Source organism: Artibeus jamaicensis, unplaced genomic scaffold, assembly GCF_021234435.1.
Source record: "Artibeus jamaicensis isolate MK-2021 breed Jamaican fruit bat unplaced genomic scaffold, CSHL_Jam_final scaffold_474, whole genome shotgun sequence".
Classification (NCBI taxonomy): Eukaryota; Metazoa; Chordata; class Mammalia; order Chiroptera; family Phyllostomidae; genus Artibeus; species Artibeus jamaicensis.
Genome location: NW_026522046.1, coordinates 37,120,145 through 37,140,466, shown reverse-complemented (window position 1 = coordinate 37,140,466; position 20,322 = coordinate 37,120,145). Strand labels below are relative to the sequence as shown.

General features: G+C 45.0%; 1 protein-coding gene across 6 annotated transcripts in view; it reads left to right on the top strand.

The window, feature by feature from the left end:
* APP (amyloid beta precursor protein) overlaps nt 1-19,499 on the top strand; it is a 236,498-nt gene extending 216,999 nt beyond the window's left edge. For 3 of the 6 annotated variants that reach the window (XM_053657544.1, XM_053657542.1, XM_037155233.2), the window contains 4 exons: nt 1,999-2,052; nt 7,896-7,996; nt 10,709-10,855; nt 18,281-19,499. In XM_053657544.1, coding sequence (XP_053513519.1) covers nt 1,999-2,052; nt 7,896-7,996; nt 10,709-10,855; nt 18,281-18,382 — 404 coding nt within the window. In that variant the 3' untranslated portion in view covers nt 18,383-19,499. The remainder of the gene's footprint in view (nt 1-1,998; nt 2,053-7,895; nt 7,997-10,708; nt 10,856-18,280) is intronic. The other 3 variants (XM_053657546.1, XM_053657543.1, XM_053657541.1) reach the window with 1 other exon arrangement.
* Nucleotides 19,500-20,322: the final 823 nt, after the last annotated feature.

Here is a 20,322-nt window from a genome sequence, read left to right as displayed (position 1 = left end):
CATTCCGTCTTTTCAGTATTCCCTCAAGTGCTTAGTCATCTATAAGGTTATTTCCTGTGTCTGCACATCTGAGCCCTGGAGAAGCCACGTTGATTTGGGCCACAACTGAGACTCAGGAGGAATGTGGTTGCCCAGGGTCACAGGAAACAAGTGGTGGCATTCAAGTGGACCCCCAGACTGGACCCGCTTTTCGGGCCACGTTTAAACTCCAGGCTCATCTGCGTCCCTCTGAGTCGCACGCCGTTCTGATGATTTTACCACTGGCCAACGTGGTCGCCCCCTTGTTACTCCTTGACTCACGAGTGCACTTTCATAGGACCTCGTAGGACCGTATCTTCAGTCGAGGCACCATCGGGGCCCTTGTGAGGAAACTCAAAAAGTACAGTAATCGTTCAATAACTCCATTTTACAGGGAGTGATAAAGTCTCTTACTCTCTGTGGTTGCAGATGGAGTCGGGGGGAGATGAAATATAGAAAAATAATTGTTCAAGTGTCTTCATCTAAAATATGAATTATCGGGGTTAGTTATGCTCATAACAATAGCTGTTATAGAATATTTCATAAATAGGGTAGTTTAAAGATATGGATTTATAGTATTTCAGAGTTTCTGAAACAGGTTTTACATTTTTGCAGTTGTTGTTCCTCACTACAATTAGAAGTTGTAAGTGTTATTGTTTTTACTTCGCATATGAAGAAAGAGCCTCAGAAGTGGCCAGTTGCCCAAAATCATGGACATGGTCGAAGTTAGGTTGACCTGTCTCCACCTTCCTTTCTCCTCTCCCTTCCCACTGTCTGCATGAGAAAGACCCAAGCCACATGGCCCTGCTGACTCATCCAAATGTCTGAGTATGCTCAGAAACATTATTTTCTCGTGTTTTGAAGACGTGGCATGCCGTCACGTCCTTTGGCCTCACTGTCCCTGCCTGTGGTATTCAAAATCGATCTGGGTTGATAGTCCCACCTTGCATGCCTGGGCTATGCCCATTGGCGAGCTGTGCGCTCTGACTGAAGCCGCTGGTCCCAAAGCCATCCGTCCAGCACACTCGTCTTCCCATGGACTCCTTTGCTGACCCGGCCTTACCTTCCCACCTGTCTATTTCCCAGGCCTCACCCAAGAGAAGGGGCCTTTCCCCTCCCCGGCTCCATTGGCCTCTTATCCATTTATTAATCCTAAAAGCTTTGTTTCTGTCCCTTGCCTATTTCTTCGAAGACCAGTGTTTAAGTTCAAGTTAATATTTCTGAGAATCAGAAACACTTTGGAAATAGCAGTCGATGGTAAACAGTGGTGGGCACTGCCGTGCCGACTGCACTGTTTTCCTTGGGCCGGACCCAGAATACTCACACAGACAAGCAATACGAAAGGGAATGTCTGTATTTCACATGTTTCAGCTGTGTGTCATCTATTTAAATCAGCCTTTACAGAGAGAGAGAGACTGACTGACCGACTTACTTTTTGGTTTATCTCTTTTACCCTCCAACTGGGAATAAATTTGATTCACTAAAAGGCAGGCCATGTGGTAAGACTTTTCTCTCCCCATAAATTCATCTTTGCATTTCCCCTGGAGATTTAATGGAGTCCTTTTATAGCTAATTCACTGTAAAATAAGATAAGATTGGACAGTGGTAAAAGGAGGTATCTTTAAGATTTTCCACTGGGCCGGGTATAATAGATTTTATCTCTAATCAAAAGACAAGAAGCTGTGGGTAAACGCGTGGAGCGGGGAATCCACATGCCCCCCAGCCCCACTCCGAGGCTGCTGCGTGTCCTGGAGAGAACTAAGGGGTCGGGGTGGGCACCGGAGAGCCGTAAGCCTTCCGTGACGTGGTCCCCCTGCCGCTCCTGACGCTCAGGATTAACTCACTGTGGTTCTTTTCCAGCTGCTCCTTTTTATAACTTGTGTGTTGCACATGCTTTTCCCTGCGCTGTGTGCAGGAGCCTCAACTTACCATCTTGATTTGTCTCGTTTGCTTTCCGTGCGTCTTGCTTCCCGTGCGCAGTCGAGCCTGTTGACGCCCGCCCTGCTGCCGACCGAGGACTGACCACCCGACCAGGTACAGCCCGGGGACCTCCTGCCCCTCAGCATCTTTCGCTTGAGCTTGAGCAGACGCCGTTCCCTTTCTTCCTCAGTAACGTCTCCAAAATGCATAGGTTGAAACGACTTGGAAGCCCAGCTTTTTTTCCCATTCCCTTTTTGCTTTTCCTTATGCTCCATTTCTGAAGGTTTTTTTTTTTCTTTCTGAGCTTTCCTTTTCAAACAATAAGAGAGCCCTTCCACCTTTTTTTTTCCCTTTATGCCTCTAAGTGGAGAGGATTGCAGAGAGCCTGCTTGTCCTCAGAAACGGGAACCCGCCCAGATGCAGCTCTGTCTGGCGGCACCTCGGTGACCACGGTGCCCGCCTCTTCTCTTAGATCCAGATGGCCCTTTTCGAACTGCACTGGCTGGGCTCAAACTTCAATCAAAAGGCATGATTTCCTAAAAGTTTCAGAATTTAGATATCTCCACAGCCCAGAAATGTTCACATTTCCTCTTTTGTAGGTTGTATATACTTATTCTCAGGGAGTGACAAAAACAGCACAAGAGATGTATGTGCATAATTTTGCATACAAGCCCTTTATTTCTCTTACTACTTAAAATTCCCATTTGCACCAAAATAGACATTTCTTTTTTTTCTCACAGTTTCCCAAGCATTAAGAAAAAGCTTTTTTTTGCTCTGTGTCCCGTACTTAGGCCGAGTCTCAGACTTAGTGTTAAAAGTACTCTAGCCCCAGAAGCAGGGACAGGCAGGTGCGCACCTGACTGCGACTCCGTGCACAAGCCCACGCAGCTGGCAGTAGGCAGCACTGTCGGTGACGCAAAACGAGGAGAGAAGTTACTGAGTTAACAAATCTCTGTGTCCCGGGAGACCTTACTCCTAACGGCGCACACCTTTGCATATTTATTTCCTTCAGCCTCATAATGTCCCTGTGCCGTAATCAGGGAGTGGGAAATGAACCTCGGTCGAAGAGGTTAACCCAGAGAAGCCTGGTACAGATGGAGTCGGCCATGGGGCCAGGAGCACACCCTGCCCCTCTCACAGGCTTCAGCCACTTCTGTCCCCAGCCAGAGTCTGACTGGTGGTATCCTCGTGCCTTGGCACCGACGAACAAGGCAGCAGGGACGCGATGACACGTCTTGACAGCGGCTCTCCTCCAGTTTGTGAATCTCTGTCTGGAGGGCTTCTCAGAGGAACTTGAATTAGAGTAAATCAGACGCGGCTTCGGCTCTCTTAATGTCCTCCTTATTACCAGTGTCACCCAAGTGACTGTCAAGGAGCCAGCTGGTGCCATTCGCATCCTGTTCAGCCCACTGCTGGGGCCCACGGCAAAGGGTCAGTTTCATTCTAACTGCAGCTGAGACCAGACCAGACTGGCCATTTGCCAGAGGCCTTTTTTTCCCAGTGCTCTCTACTTTATTTTTAAAGAAAGGGGTGATTTTCATCAACAAGCGTAAAACGTGAGTTAAATTTTATTTAGGTCTCTTGCATGGGACGCACGAGGCTCTGTTCCTATTGAAATATCCAGGTGGGATGATATCACCAAAGTCAAACTTTTTTAACCTAAAATGAAGGAAACTTTTCCACATATTGTTGAACAAAAACATGCTGTTTTAAGCAAAGAGCTAGAGAATGGTTAGATGTGATGTGTAGTTGGAAAGAAGGCCTACCTAAAGTCTTTGTTACAATGATAGCCATACTTCATTTTGATATTTCACAAAGATCGCTGCATTAAATGCTGTGGAAGGTTAAGAAAGACATGAAATTAAGTCCCTTGCTCAGAGGAACTTGCAATGGAATTGAAGGGATACACAGCATCTGTATGTCCAGAAAGAGGAGCTGGGAATGGAAAGGCAGGGAGACGTGAAGTATGCACATGACCCCCGATGTCTGATAGGAGCAGTTGGGGCGCTGACAAAGGGCGTGTGAACCAGGCACATGCTGGAGATGGGCTCTGAGAGAGGTTTGGGAATGACCTGAGGCACAGCCACTGGCGAAGAAGAGGGTTCTGCGCAGATGAGGGCACGGCCGGGGCCATGCTTCTTTCCTTACACAGCGTAAGGCTTGGCTCCCTGCAATCGAAGAAGCCATAGATGGGAAAGAATGCCCAGATGTGAACTGAGGAGGATTCTCATTGAGGCATGCTTATGGTAGCTGCAGTTGCTGGATACACATACGGACAGATTGGTGGACTATATTTTTGTGTTTCTAGTGAGCCTCCTGCAGATTTGGAGCCATTTTTCCCCGTTTTTGTAGCATCAGTTTTGCTTCTTCCATCACCACACGTTGTAAGACTGTGGGCTTCAGTCCAAGGTGCCATGTTATTTTGTTAGATCTTGCCCACTCAAAAACCTGCCCCAGGATTGTCATAGCATCGCACTGTTTCTGAATAATCCCTGTTATCACTCTGAAACGAGTAAAGAAAAGGTTTTATACCATCACCACTGAGGACAGTGACCCCCCCGTCCTTGACTTTCATGTCTGAAACACCAAGGCGCTGTCACTCCTAGAACGTAGAGTCAGGTGGGGCACACAGTAGTATCAGGGGTGGTGTCTGAGCAGAGATGGCCATTATAGCTTCCCAGTGAGGCTCCTTTCTGGAGAAAAATGGACTCAGAAGGACGAGTTACACCGTTTGACCAGAATAGAGAAGGAAAATACACTAGCAGCCTCTTCACCGGGGTGGAAAGTGAACCTTCCCACTATAATTTATTACCAGCCTTCTCCAGTGTTAATGAAGGAAACCAGGTCCTTGGCCCTCAAGTGAACACCATGCTCCCCGCACTCACCATGACTTACAAACCTGGGGCTGCAACTGGGATCGGCACAGCCCAGAAAATGCCTCTGGGGAGCCCACGAACAAAGGTCCCTGCACTTTATTTAAATCCACCCATCACGTCTTAGTACGTGCAGTATCAGCTTATTACCGTTGATGTTCTCTTATGGGCACGCTTATTATTTTTTTCTGCTTTTAGTGAGATTTGCTTAATGTATAGAAAGTCTTTTCAGGAAATGATTATACATGTTGTAGAAAAATGACCTAGCAGGAGCTTTTTCTGCTGAGAGTCTCAAACTATTGAGCTATAATTACCTGTTATTCTGCCTTGCTACGTGAATTTGAATTTTTTTTAACCATTAAAAGCGTTCTTGGTATTCTTTCAGAACCAGTGTGGGCTTTTAAATTTTTGAGTGGGGAGCTGATTTCTTACTTATTTTTGATGTGATTATTTAGTTCCACAAATCTAAAAGAAAAAGAACTATTCAAAAGAGTTTTTTAAAAAATCTCAGAAATAGAACATTAACTATTGCATTGCTATACCCTGAACAGGAAAAAAAAAAAAAAGTTGAGGTATAAAGAAATTACTGTGGTTCTGCAAGGATCTCAGATTTAAAGGGGTTTATAGAAAGCTAAAAATGCACAACTAGTAATAAACAAGAGTGTTAACGTTGCAGTCCAATAAAAATTTGTGTCAGAATGCTTAGAGTCCAAATGAGGTGAAACTCAGGATAAAGTGCTCATAATTTTGAAGAAAGGAAGTGAGAACAGGCAGCCCTGCCGCTCTCAGGACAGGGTTGGGGATGGGGGGCGGGGACCGTCAGAGCACTAGTTCAATGATGAAAGAGAGGGAGCCTGCCCCACTTTGATCGTCCTTCTGTCTTTTATGTTTATATTAAAGGGAACAACCTGGTTATAAAAGGAAGTGAAAACCCAAGGTAGATCAAGATAAGAAAGGAAACCACTAGTCCCTTGTATTAGTTATCTGTTGCTATGTAACAAATAACCCCATGGCGTAGCAACTTAAAACAACAGGCATTTAGTGTCTTGCTCTCACTGTAATGCCCCAGATGTTAAACGTGGTTCAGCAGGTGCTCCTGGCCCAGGCTCTCTCGGGAGGTTGCACGCAAGACACCTGCCAGGGCTGCAGTCCTCTGATGGCTGGAGGCTGGACGGAGCAGTTGGGTCTGTTTCCAAGATGGTTTGCCCCCATAGCTGCAGGCAGACCATTTCAGTACCCATCATGGAACCCTTTTATAGGGCTGCTTGTGTGTCCTCACAGCATGGCAGCTGGCTTTCTCCAGACCAAGAGAAAGAGTAGAAAGGAAGGAAGCTGCAATGCCTTTTATGACCTAGTCTTGGAAGTCACCTACCATCCCTGGCACCATATTCTCTATTCATTAGAAGCAAGTCAGTGCATCCAGCCCACACCCAAGAGAAGGGAGTTCATCTCACCTCTTGAAGAGTGGAGTGTGAATTTTTGGCCATATGTCAACACTGTCCTCTGTCTCTACCCAAGTTCAAATCATTATGACCCAGATAAATCACGGGTCAAGAGAACCTGAGGATGAAATCAGAGCCATTCTCCATGATTCTCAGAATCTAGGGAACAGAAGAGCTGGGGAAACAAGAATAAGAACCTGTAGTTCTGACGAGCAGAAGGGAAGAAGGTAGCACCACACCTACAAGCAGGTGTGGATTGATACTGGTCTTGAGTCAGTTTTCAGGCAGCTTGAGGAACAGAAACTGGGTGAGCAACTGGACAAGAGATGGGTGATAGGGCCTGACCAGCCTGGGTCCCCAAGGTCATGAGCAGCTATCCTCCGTTCCTTTCTGACAGGCTGTGCCGTTAGACCGGCACATCGCATGCTGTGGGCAGCATGCTTCTCTGTTTCAGCTAGGCATGTGACAAGTTTCACAGCACTTTGTAGACAAGACTTAGTAAGAGGGACTAAACAAAGAGCAAGACATTAGGTCCCATGGGAGTTGAAAGAACCGGGAATGTGCAGCCCGAGTAAGAGGAAGATCAGCAGGAACAACGTCGTCTGTCCTTGGGCATCTGATGTGTTCAAGGCTATGATGCAGGTGGGAAGACCGGGCTTGCTGTCTGCTGGTCAGGCTTTTGTCCAGGCAAAGCTGCGTGAAAACAGAGGCCATCCTTTTGTTCGGGCCGGAGCTGAGCATTGGCCCTTGGTTGGGAACACCCGAGGGGAGATGATTTTAAAAGCCCTTCTCCTCCTAAAACTTTGGCGTTTGCTATTTAAATACAATGTAGAAATGTATACTTTGTAGTTTGGGGTTTTTGTTTTAAAAAATGACTTTGCATTTTGTTGGTAAGCTTCAAATTATTTGAAAAACAAAGTGCATTGTAAGAATTAGTGGAAGAATCATGGAACAACGTATAGAGAAGGAAAAGTCAGTTAGTCCCCAAGAAGCCTTTCCTCAAAGTGTGTGCTGCAGCCCCTCACTCAGCAGTGAGCCAGGAGCACTCAGCATCTGCACCTAAATCACTCGGCCGGATAAACGATAGGCTTTTTACAATGCCACTGCATAAATACATGAGCATAGTTATTTGCAATTGGAACAAAGCCTCAAAGTAGCAGTTTTTGTTCTACCAGGTAATTAATGTTCATTTTTAAAGGCTTGTACTATTTTTTTCTGAAGGATTATGAGCACATGCTAAAAGACATACAGTAGGCTAAGCAATAAGCCACTAGAACAAGCCGACATACTCTAGGAACAAACCCTTGGCAATCCCCCAACTAACATTTAACTTCTGTTTTCCCCATTTAAAAAAATATATATGTGTAGATATAGAAATATAATGTGTTTCGAGGCAATAGAAGCCTTAACTTCAGATTTCTTTAATCTTTAAGTCTCTTGTTTAAAATAGGTGGTTGTGATTAAGGATTTATATTTATAGTGTGTCATTTTTCTGGGAAAAAGTCATTAGTCTATTTTCGTCTCACTTTGAGCCTAGAAAGAGTTTGGGGGGGCCTTTGTGTTGCAGCGTCGCTGCCTATAGAGGAAACGAACAGCCTGCCTGTGCTGTGTGTCGTAATTAACTGCTTATGGTGCGATGCAGGTTCAGGGCTGACGAATATCAAGACCGAAGAGATCTCGGAAGTGAAGATGGACGCAGAGTTCCGGCACGACTCGGGATACGAGGTTCATCATCAAAAACTGGTGCGTAAAATGATTGAGCCCTTCCTTCCCTCTGTCTTGCCCGATGGCGTATCCACGCCTATTCATCCTGTGCCACATGTCCAGTTAAGGAAAAATTAAACACGAAAAAAATACGACACCTGCTTATAGGATCGTCATGGAAACATGAAGAAAAGAGAGGCTCTGTCTAGTTCTCTGGTCTGCAAAGCAGCTAAGCCCACAAGGGGCTAAGAGTAAAATTGCTGTTTATGATACAGCCAGGCTAATTAACTTCCATTCTGTTTTATTAGGAAGACAGGCTTGTAATACATTTATTTGAAGGATCAAAATCTCAAACACGTGCAAATGCTACTTGGCTTCATGGAACACTTTACTCTGGCCATTGGCTTAAGTGCACATTTTGTAATTCCTTCGTTGCTCCTGCCTTCCTACCTTTCCTTGACTCCCCTGTTTTAAGTCCTCTTCCCGGGTAGTATCTGGGCTGGGATCTTTGAGTCTCTCCCAAGGTGAGACTCTGCAGGCCATTCCCAGCGGTGCTGTTGGTTACAAACTGAGCCAGGAAAACCACGGCTTCCTTTTCAAACAAAGTCACCACCCTCCACCTTTTTTCCCCCCAAAATATTAGAATTAAAGGAAATCAAAAAGCAGCCATTTCCTTTGCAGGCAGCTCTAGTCATTATGGAAAAACCCTTTACTAAAAGCTTCAGATAAATCCTGCTTTATGTTAGGGTTCCTGCCATCTTATCAGTAAGCACAGTAAGAGGGTTCAATTAGTAAAGGAGACAGTTTTATTACACATTCAGTGGTGAACAAGAAATGATAATACAATTATCATAATAATAATATTTGAGAAGGGCTTGCTCCGGCTCTTATTTTTGTTGTACTTTCTCTGTGTGTGGTTTTTGTTTTTCTTTCAAGGGGGATTTTATCTTTCCAATATTCATAAATAAAATGCATAAATCCAGCTATTAAACTCCAAAAGAAATGCTTTTAATGTATTGTTTATGCCTCGATTTTTCACTCTGAATAATGAATTGGAGCAAATCAAAAACTGACTCAAGATCCCGATTTGCATTTTCACTCCCATAATTTTTTTTTTTTTTGTAAAAGGACATTTAGCTTTTTGGAGCATGGTTTTCATTGGCAAGTTAATCCAGGATAGTTATTTTAGAATCAGGGACGTTCTTGATGTGGCTGAAGCTGAAGAGCTAGCTTGCAGGAGGAACTGGGAGAGTTACCGAAGATGGGGGGAGCTGCTGGGGCGGAGAGCTGAAGATTAATGCGTCGATTTGCATTTTCTGGGGCCCGTGTCATAAAAGTCCATCGCTGCGATTACAGTGACTCCTGTAACTCGACAGTGACTAATGGCAGCGGCAGCAATTAGAAGACTCTGCTCCCGCTGCTGAACTCCTTGATAAGATAATGCACTATAATTAGTGCAATGAATATTACAAAATTACAGTATTTTCTTAAAGACATAGGAAGATGTCCAGGCTTGCATTTCTTGCTGATTACCTCACACTTGTCTCACTAGCTAATTAATTATTTGCTTTTTATAAATATGTTAAGCTAGCAGATTCTTCAGAAAGTGGAATATTTATGAACAGCTACTAATTTTGGTGCAAATAGACCATGAGTAAAACTCGTAATTTGCTGTGTATTATATTGCCTCTTCAGACTGTTCGAATGTGGTTTTTAGTTATGAAAATCTGTCTTTTTTCATGATCAAATCTGTCTTGATGTTAAATGTAAACAGTAGTTAGGAAACTCTTTTCCTTAATTTATATAGCAAATGTGATCTGTGTCTTGTAGTTGTTAGGCCAAATGACCTGCTATGAGATCATCTCCTTATAAAAAGATGGTAAAAGTTGCAGTTTACCTTTATAGTTATGTTTAAAAGTGGTTAAATTTGAAAAAGAGTAACTTGTTTTTATAAACACTAGGAAGATTTGTAGTACAATAAACGTATCATACTGAAAAAATTTCTTGTGGACAAGGGTCTCCAGATGCTTTTTTTTATATTTAATCCAAGTAAACAGCAGCATTTAGCTGGGTTTCTGGAGACAGCATGTTAAGAAAGCATGAGTTATTGCGACTTATGAAAAAGTCTTATATACTACTTCCCTTTGAAACAACTGTCTTTTAAACAGTTGTTAAAAAAAAACAGTAACTCAGGCTCCTGCTGAGTTACTGTGGCTAAGAGTGGGTAACAAGACGTCTTCTTTCTTCGGTTTGACTCCTTTGTTTTGGAACGCTTACTCCTGCGTCCCGAGGTCCCTCTAAGGAAGTTAGGACATCTGCGGGCATAGCTGTCATGCATCAGGTCTCCCAATTTTAAACCTGCTGTGACTGGGAAAATGCTGACCTCCGTTTGTAATCATGATTCTTGCCTTCACCGCTTTTGATAGATTCGATCTATCATCGCACCTCCTACCGAATGTTTCACCTGTGAAAGGGTTTCAGGTCCTTCCTGGCTTCTGTTTGGCTTCCCAGGGACACGTGGCGGGGAAAGTAGACTTGCTAGCCCCCCCACCACACATTGTAGGTTGTTCTGTAGACTATAAATGTCCTTCTTAGTTAAGTAGAATGTGTGATTTTCAAGCATGCACCAAAAAATGGAGTGACCAACAGCTCAAATTATAGCATGAGATAAGCCAAATATACTGACACTTTACATGTGCCTCATCAAAGCATCTTCTGCAGTTACAATCCCTTTTCTTTATTGTCTTCAAGGTGTTCTTTGCAGAAGATGTGGGTTCAAACAAAGGTGCCATCATTGGACTCATGGTGGGCGGTGTTGTCATAGCAACAGTGATTGTCATCACCTTGGTGATGCTGAAGAAGAAACAGTACACATCCATCCATCATGGTGTGGTGGAGGTAGGTAACCATGGCTGCATGTTTGCAAGTGGGAGTTAAAGACCACAAGGGGATATCTGTGCTTGGCGTTGCACTAAGGGTCATTCATCCATGTATCTCTTCACTGAAAAAAATCCATATTTCTACATGGGGTTCTCAAGTTGCAGCTCTTGTCTTTTCTTTTCTTTTTAGATTTTTTTCTTTTATTGTTGTTCAAGAACAATTGTCTCCATTTTCCTACCACCCCTTTCCCCTGCCCTGCCCACCCCCACCCTCAGTCCTTCCTCTCTTTGGCTTTGTCCATGAGTCTTTTGTACAGGTTCCTTGACAAACCTTTCCCTTCTTTACTCTGTTATCTCCCACCCCCCTCCCCTCTGGTTACTGTCAGTTTGTTCTTCTTTTCAACGTCTCTGGTTATATTTTGCTTCCTTGTTTGTTTTGTTGATTAGGTTCCACTTATAGGTGAGATCACATGGTATTTATCTTTCGCCACCTGGCTATGCTATTTCACTTAGCATAATGCTCTGCAGTTCCATCCGTGCTGTTTCTTGCTTTGGTTTTTATTCCTTCTGACATAAGTACCATGACCAGGGGTGGTGCGCAGCTACATCAGCTTCTTATAATTTGAATTGAAATATCAAAATACTAATGATAATGCCTGGCTTAAAAAAGTATAATTACCCTCAAGCATTTAAAAGAAAAAAAAACAGCAAAACTTAAAAATGAAAAAGGAAGCGGAGGCTGCTTTTTTTTCCAAATAAAAATCTAAACACATTTATTTCCAGATTTTTTGTGTCTTAAATAGCCTTATCTCTAACCAAAACCAGGTCATAGTAAATAATAATATTCAGTAAAGAGTCTTACCTAAAAATTTTGCAAATAATCATACCAGACAACTGAGCGGAACATGCAACCTTATTCAAGATGTTCAGCCTATGACCCCGCACTTCTTACCTGAAATATCTGAGTCCCAAGCCAGGTGCACGGGAGGTGGGGAGAGGACCCACCCGGGACGGTCGCAGTCACTGCACAGCGATGCCCCTGAGACTGGCGAGTCTCTGGCCAACATGTCTGTGGACAGCACAGTTTACGCACCAGAACAGAGTAAGCCACAAGATTGAAATGGGACTTCTTAGACCCATAATACAAAATATTGAGAAATAAAATGTACAGGTAAGTTCCTTAGATGCTTTTAAAGTGCAGTTGGGGCGGGGAACCTTATGGTATGTGTAAGTTCTTAGAAAACAGTGAGAGAAAGAGGGTCAGTTGGTCTAGACAGACGTTGAATTTTTAGAGCAGAAAGCGATCCCAGTGACCAATCCGACTGCTCCTCATTTTGTAGATGAGAAAAGAGACCCAGAAGGAAGCGTTTGCCCAATGTCAAGTCAAGTAGGGCCAAGGTCAAAGAACACATTTCTCCACATCCTCTCCATTGTTTTTTCCTTCAGAGAAAAGCCCAGATGTTCCCAGCGAGTTAAATTTCTCACTAACCCCAAGGAAATGTGCTCCAAACCATGTTTGGTTGTCGGGGAGCGGGAACAGTTTAAATGTACTAAGTCTGTGGCAAAGCCAGGCACCTCGCTTTGTTCGGCTCCTAAAGTCTCCAGGCTACTTGCTCTCAGAAACTACTGATGGAAATCGGTTTTGTATCTTATTTTCTCCGTCCATACGGGGATGGATGTCCTAAAAAGCAAAGAAATGAATGAATCCGGGGAACGAGTAACAAAACGTGAAAGAACTGAGTGATTGACAATCTGGAGTTGAGCACACAAAATCAGCGATGACAATGTCATCAAATTTGGGATGTTGCTCTTCTTATAACAGTATTTCTGAGCTTGTGTCCTTCAAAACAGTGTGTGATACAGTGATACCAGCATCAGTTCATCTCATTCCCACTCAAAACAGTTTTGTCTGGGTTTTCATTTCAGTTCCAGGTTTGGGCAAATAAAAGGTTTTACATACTTGAGTAATTCAAAAGCCCTTTTTAATTTCTTTAATATAATTGTGTTTTCATTGTCTTGGACTGACATATCCATTCCAGAGGCAGCTTCCTTTTACCGAAGTGCCTGTCTTCGGTGACGAGGGCCATATACAGTAAGACCTCACTTAATGTCATTGACAGTTTGAACAACGTCACAAAATCAATTTTAGCAGCAGGTTAATCGTTGTGAATGAGAGTTAGGCTCCTGTAGCGTCTCATCGACCTGGTGACGGTCAATGTGATTTGAAGGCCTCCCTGCTGGCGTTGCCATTACAGAGCTGCAGCAACAGAAATCCAGTTCACCTCCGCACGGTTCTGGAGGCCGGAAGTCCAAGGTCAAGGGCTCAGGGATGGATCGTACGTGGCCTCCCTGTGCGTTCACCCCATATTCCTCTGTGCGTGTCCATGTGCTAACCACCTCTGCTTCTAAGGACACCAGAATTACCGGATTAAGGTTTATCCTAGTGATCTCATTTAACCTTAATAGACCCTGTCTCTAAATACAATTACACTGTATCACAGTGTATGGGCTTTAATGTATGAATTGGAAGGGGATACAGTTCAGCCCATAACAGAGCTCAGTAATGTTGCCCAGGGAGGGGAGGCCTCTCCCAGGACTGACCACGTACTTATTTGAAAGGACACAGCCCCCGGCTCTGCCTCAGACTTAGGGAGGCAGACTTTCCAAATGGAAGGCTGGGAACCTGAGTGTTGAAAATGTTTCTGACTGAGTCAGGCATGCAAGGTCATCTAAGTATTTCGTCTTTGAAAATAAATCTATAGATAACTAGTCATCTATGGTTATGCCTTTGAAGGCTATAAAGAAGACTTAAAGGTGTAATCATAGCTACCCAAGTTAAATGTTTCTTTTCATTACCAAAAAAAGTCTCCTCGGATGTGGAAGATCAGAAAAGTTGACACTTCCAACACAGATTTGGGAGGGGGGGGATAATTTTTAAGCCAAGAGACATCCTTAAAGAAACAAAATTATTGGGAGGGCAGTTCTGCTCTTGTTTTGACATTCATCTTTCTAGCTGCTTGATAGCAACTGGAAACCTCTCTAGAGCGAGTGTCCCGCCTGGTGTGTGTTCCTGAAGAATCACTTTCTCAGGCTCGTGTTGGGCCGTGTGAGGCAGTATGGGGTCAGGGCTTCATCTACACTGTTATCCCCCATCCCTGCCCTTTAAGGAGGTTATAGACTAGTGGGGGTGGTCGAACTTGAACACGGAGAGCTGCAGGCCAGCCTAGGCACCGGGGCTATCTCACCTGGGCCAGGTGAGACTGCGTGCTGAGGGGTCCCAGAGCGCCACTTCTCCAAGAGCGCAGCACAGTCTGCACCCCATGGAGTGCTTCTCCTGCACACCATTCTCCGCCCACCCTCGCAGGCTTTCACACGCGAGTACCCACAGACAAGTGTGTTTCCAGCTCCGACTCACCTGCTCTGATTAATGAGTAACCCTGCTTCCCTAAGAACAAAAAGGGATAAATGAATATTTCCGGCCGGCCTGGCTGGAGTCTGTCGGGACAGCGTACACTGTGCTTGACACCATCAGTGCGTGAAGAAGTCATGAGAGGGCACTGGTCCCTGGGAAACCTCTTGTCCTTAGAGTGGAAGATTCCGACAGAAGATGACAGAAATGGAGAAATGAAAGCAAGCCTGGCATCTTTATTCATGAAGTTGCTACCAGAGAGAAATGAGCAGTTGCTGGGTTTTGTTTTAAAAAATATGCAGTAAACATTAATTTAGTGATTGGTTGGCCGTAGGGCCAAAGATTCATTCTGTGAGCCATTAACCACAGTGTCCCAAGGAGATCACTACGCCTTATTTCTGCTGCAAGCAGTGACACGGTGGCCCTCTGTTGCACTGCTTCCCAAATGTGCCGCCCTCTTTGGTGGCCAGGGAGAGCCTGGCTCCAGCTGAGTTATCCACTGTTGCTCCTGTTGGAACCTCGTCCTGCGAAGACCGAAGCCTGTTAGAATCTGGTCCTGCAAAGCCCGAAGCCCATTGACCCCAGATTCTGTTTAGTAGCAGATGGTACTTTTCTACACCAATGTCAATTGACAGTGGGTACCTGAAAATATAGATTGTAGCTCTTTCCAGTCCTCCTAAATGGAGAGGAGACTTCGCCTGTAAGGGGAGAGGGGGTAGGGCAGGTGTTGTTTAAGGGTACAAACTTGACTAGTAACAAAGCCCTAGAGATATAAGGCACCGGGTAGTAAACACAGACAATATTGCAATCATCAAACTTACAAAGGTACTAGAACTTAATTATTCCAACCACCAGAAAGAAAAGATAATTCTCTAACATGATAAAGGCACTAATTATCACCACAATGGCAATTATATTACAGTGAATAAATATATCCAATTAACATGTACACCTTAAATTTGCATGATGTTATATGTCAAATATATTTCAGCTTTCAAAGATTAAGGGGAGGAGGACACAAATGCTTGATTATAGGGTGGGAAGCGCTTTTCCTCACGGATGTGTCGCTGGAACACCAGAAGTTGCTCCACGCGCGCAGCCATCTCGCTCACGGCCCAAATGAGAAGAGAGTGGCTTGTTTAGCTTTCTGTGGAGTTACGGCGTAACTGATGCACCTGCTGTCGTGCTGGTGATACTGTAAAAGCACTGGCCTCAGGGGTCCTCTTGTCCTGGCAAGGGGGTGACACTAACCAGGTGTTGCAGGGCAGCTGGGCCGAACAGGAACCCCTGCTTCCAAGCGATTGGGGTTAAAAAAATAGACAATCTGTACGTCCTGGGTGCCATTTTGTAACAATAACCCTTTCTCCTGCAGCTTCCAGGCCCTTGGAGGTCTGAGAGCCAAGCCGCCCACAGCAAAAAATGGTGACCCAGGGGCCACCTCCTGGTGGCCAGGGACAGAGGAGGAGCAAGTACAAAAGAGACCATGAAGAAAGAGAGGGGTTAGCTGCCTGGGTGTCACACCAGCCCCTGAGCCTCGCATTTCTGGCAGGGCTCTCTACAGCGCTTGGCTTCGGGCTTTGGAAGGGGCATAAAGTGTTGAATTCCCGGGCGCCCCTCTGCACGTGACGAATGCGGATGACGGCCGACAGTCAGTGCAGGGGTTGCTGCGGCCCCAGAGGACATGCTCAGCGCTCCGGCACCATTGTGCTTTTCCTGTACTCGGAAACGCAGCGCCTTAGCTGGATGTCCGCAGCCGGGCTTCCTTTTAACCTTGACGTTCTCTGCCATCTCAGTTAAGAGGTGGCGCAGAGCAGGGACGCCCAAGTTTGAATAACACCGCTGCTGACAGGAAGACAGGGACGGTTATCCCCATAAGGCCAGCGATGCTGAGCGTCCACTTGAACAGTGTCCTCTGAGGGTCACAGCAGCTGACCACAGGGCGACCCGAGCGTATTGACGGGTCCACTTTCCAGCTTTACTGAGGCACAACCGACATACAATGTTTTAGTTACACGACACGATCTGATACATGTGTAAGTTGTGAAACGATTACCACAGTGAGTGTAGCCAACATGCATCACCTCAGAGTTATGAGTTTTTTCTTGTGATGAGAACTCTTAAGACATGCTATTTTAGCAACTCTCGAGTATACAGCATAGTGTTGCTATGATGAGTCGCTGGGGTGGCCATTACGTCCCCGTGACCTGACTTATTCTATAACTGGAAGTTCGTATCCTTCACCCACTTCACTGACCCCCAACTTCTTGTCTGTGGCAACCACCACACTGTTCTCTGTGTCTGAGTTTGGGGTTGTTTTAGATGCCACATATAATTCATATCATCCAATTTTCTTCTTTCTCATTTTTCACTCGGCATGGTGCCCTCACGGTCCATCCACGCTATCACAAAGGATAAGATTTCCTTCTTTATGGTTGAATAATTGTGTGTGTGTGTGCACGTGCCACATTTTTGCCATTCACTCATCTGTCGATGGACACTCAGGTTGTTTTCGTGTCTTGGCTGTTGTGCATAACGCAGCAACAACGGGTGCAGATATATTTTTGACACTTGTGGAGTCATTTCCTTCTGATAAACACCCAGAAGTGGAGTTGCTGGGTCATGCGGTGACTATTTTGAGTTTATCGAGGAACCTTGGTACTGTTTCCCACAGTGGCCGCACCAGTCTTTCCGTCCCTGTTACTCATTAGACAGTGTGGCCTGGTCACAATGTCACATCGAGCCCCCTCCCCAGACACGGTGTCTTAGCACCGGCAACACGCCTACTCTGTTTTCCCTCCGTTGGACAGCAGAGGGACAGCAGTGTGGGGGAGACCGCCCAAGGCCTGAATGTCGCTTTGCAGCTCCCAGCCATGGGGGACAGGCCTGCCGTGTTTCCCTGGAAATTGTGTGGGGAGCCCATTGCCATCGTGTGCAGAATAGAAAGACGGCTTTGAAGGAAAAACCATCTTCTGCACTCTGCCTCCTGCCTTTTCTTTGGAAACTGGGCCTCTGCCGTCTGGTTGCTTTGGTGTTGCCTTTTTTTTTCATCTTCCACTGGTTTTTGCAGAAGAGACATTTTAAAAAGAAAAACAAATGCAAGTTTTTATTCATGCAGCAGACAGTTAAGTCTTTCATCTCGTCTGTGCAATCTGAGAGGCAGAGCAGATAGACTGGACCCCGGAACAGCCGCGCCCCGCAGGCCAGGGCGCGCACCCTGCCCAGGGTGAGAGAGAGCATCACAGGGTTCCACACAGCTGTGTCCTAACAGTGACACTGGGTTCGGGGGGTGGCCCACAAGTTCATGATTGCCGGCTTAATCTCAGAGATAAGGCACCACGTCCACAGAGGGTCTATTTTTAAACCTTTAGCAGGAAATGCTTCTATAATACCTTAGTGCTCACTTTAAAAAAAGAAGAAGATAATTTGTAATCTAGAATGGCATGCTTGTTATATTTTTCTATTTTTTCCTGTGCCAAATGAGACCCCCTTTGATGTACATATATTGTCATTTTAATTAAAAGAGCCTTCGACCTCTCTTCAGCACATTGAATTTAGTAAAAACAGGACAGGTTAAACCTGGGAAGATACAGCACAGTCCAGAATTGAGTGTTTCCCAGTAGACTTTGCAGGATTTCTCTTCCTGTTACTCCAGGATTTTTTCTAGTTTACCCCTACATTTTCAAGTAAAGCCGTCTTCCATCGTGGGGTTTTCTCATGCGTATCTTTTGAGCCAACAGGGAAAGGAAAACAAATTTTTCGTCTGGTATGTATTATTCATGTTGAGTCAGGGACGCAAGCAATGAGCACCTCAAGGTTTGAAGCGCCACCTGGTGGCTGGATGGAGCATCTGCGTAACTAACTGATGGGTGCAGGGTTCTGCTCCAGGCGTCAACATGCAGAAGACAGAAGAGAATAGTGAGTGGTCTGCTGTCCTGGCAAAATAAGAGTACAGTACTTAGCATCTTACAGCTTCTCCACGTGCACTCTCTAAAGGTTGGGGTTTTTTACTCGGTGTTCCTTGTGCTTGCTTTTCAGGTTGATGCTGCTGTGACCCCAGAGGAGCGCCACCTCTCCAAGATGCAGCAGAATGGCTATGAAAACCCAACCTACAAGTTCTTCGAGCAGATGCAGAACTAGACCAACCGCCACAGCAGCCTCTGAAGTTGGACAGCAGAACCATTGCTTCACGACCCATCGGTGTTCATTTATAGAATATTGTGGAAAGAAACCAGCCTTTCTGTTTTATCATTCATTCATTACCGCCTTTTGACAGCTGTGCTGTAACACAAGTAGATGCCTGAACTTGAATTAATACACAAATCAGTAATGTATTCTCTCTCTGTACACTTTGGTCTCTACACTACATCATTAATGGTTTTTGTGTACTGTAAAGAACTTAGCTGTATCAAACTAGTGCATGATTAGATTCTCTCCTGATTATTTATCACGTAGTCCCTTAGCCAGATGTATATTATTCTTGTGGTTTGTGACCCAGTTAAGTCCTACTTGAAATATGCTTTAAGAATCGATGGGGGACACTTCATGTGGACGTGGGAGTTTAGCTGCTTCTCTTGCCTAAGTATTCTTTTCCTGATCACTATGCATTCTAGAGTTCCACACTTCTGAGTATTCCATGTGACTTAGAGAACTTTCTCTGCCACTGCATTTTACTGTACAGATTGCTGCTTCTGCTCTATTTGTGATATAGGAACTATGAGGATACACATTTATTTCTTTGTGCCGGTTTTATGTGCACACAATAGGCATTCAGAATTGAAATTTTTTTGGTCCATGTATCTTTGGATCTTTGATAAATAAAAGAATCCCTGTTCCTGGTAAGCACTTTTATCAGTGGGGGTGGGGGCGGGGGGGAGGGACTGCTCCGCTGGGCTCAAATTACCAAGAATTCTCCCTAAAAAAAATTTCTGCAGGATGATTGTACAGGCATTGCTTATGACCATATAGCTTTCTATACTGTATTACATAAATAAATTAAATAAAATAACCCTGGGCAAGAGTCTTCTTTGAAGAAGGAGGGTGGACATTAAAAATTCAGAGTGATTTTAGGGGGGAAAGAGGCGGGTTTAGTTCCCTTTAGCCAGTCTGAGATATTTTCTCCGTGATGCCAAAAAATGAAGGGAAAGAGGCGAAATCAGGGACCAGGGACAGCATGCCTGGGCAAACCCTTCCTCAAGATTTGTCTTCAATTTGTATAAAATGGTGTTTTCATGTAAATAAAGACATTCCTGGAGGAGTGCCGTTGTGCTGGTGTGAGTGATTCCGTGGCGAAAGCCTGCAGGTGAGTCAGCCCTCCTCTGAGAACACTGAGAACCTGCACGGACACTGGGTGTGCACACCCGCTGTCCGTTGGAGACGCAAAATGTGGGGCCAGGGCACATCCCCCGGTGCTGGAAACGCCTCGCTGGCCGAGCTCCGTTTTTATTCGGTCCAAAGCATTCTGCTGCCATATCTTGGTCCTCAGGTTTGTCCGTGTCTCAGTCCATTTTGTGAATGTTTACAAATCTTTAACAGGCTGGGTAGCTTCTAAATGACATCAATTTATCTCGTAGTTCTCAAAACTCAAAGGCCAAGATCAGGGTGCCAGCGTGGTCCGGGAAGGCTCTTCCAGACCTCGGACTCCTCCCTGAATCCACGTTGTAAAAGGAGTAAGGGGCCCTCTGGAGCTGCGTTTATAAGTCACCAATCCCCTCAATGAGGATTCCACCCCCATAACCTAGTCAGTCCAAAGCCCCCACCTAATTCCATCACATTGGGCATCAGGATCTCAACACAGGAGTTTGGGGCACACACACATTCTGATGGACCATAACAGTCCTAAATAAGAAAGAAAAAAATTTTAGGGAGATAAAAATTAAGTCCAGCTGACAGCCAGTTTTCTATAAAACAGGATTTCCGGATCCTGGCACTATTGATGTAGTTCGTGAAGAATAATTTCTTGCCAAGGCATGTGGGGGGGGAGGGGCGAGGAGGGGTGGCTGTCTTGTACATTGTAGGATGCTTAGCAGCATCTCTGTCCTCAACCCACCAAATGACAGTAGCACCTCCCAGTTATGATA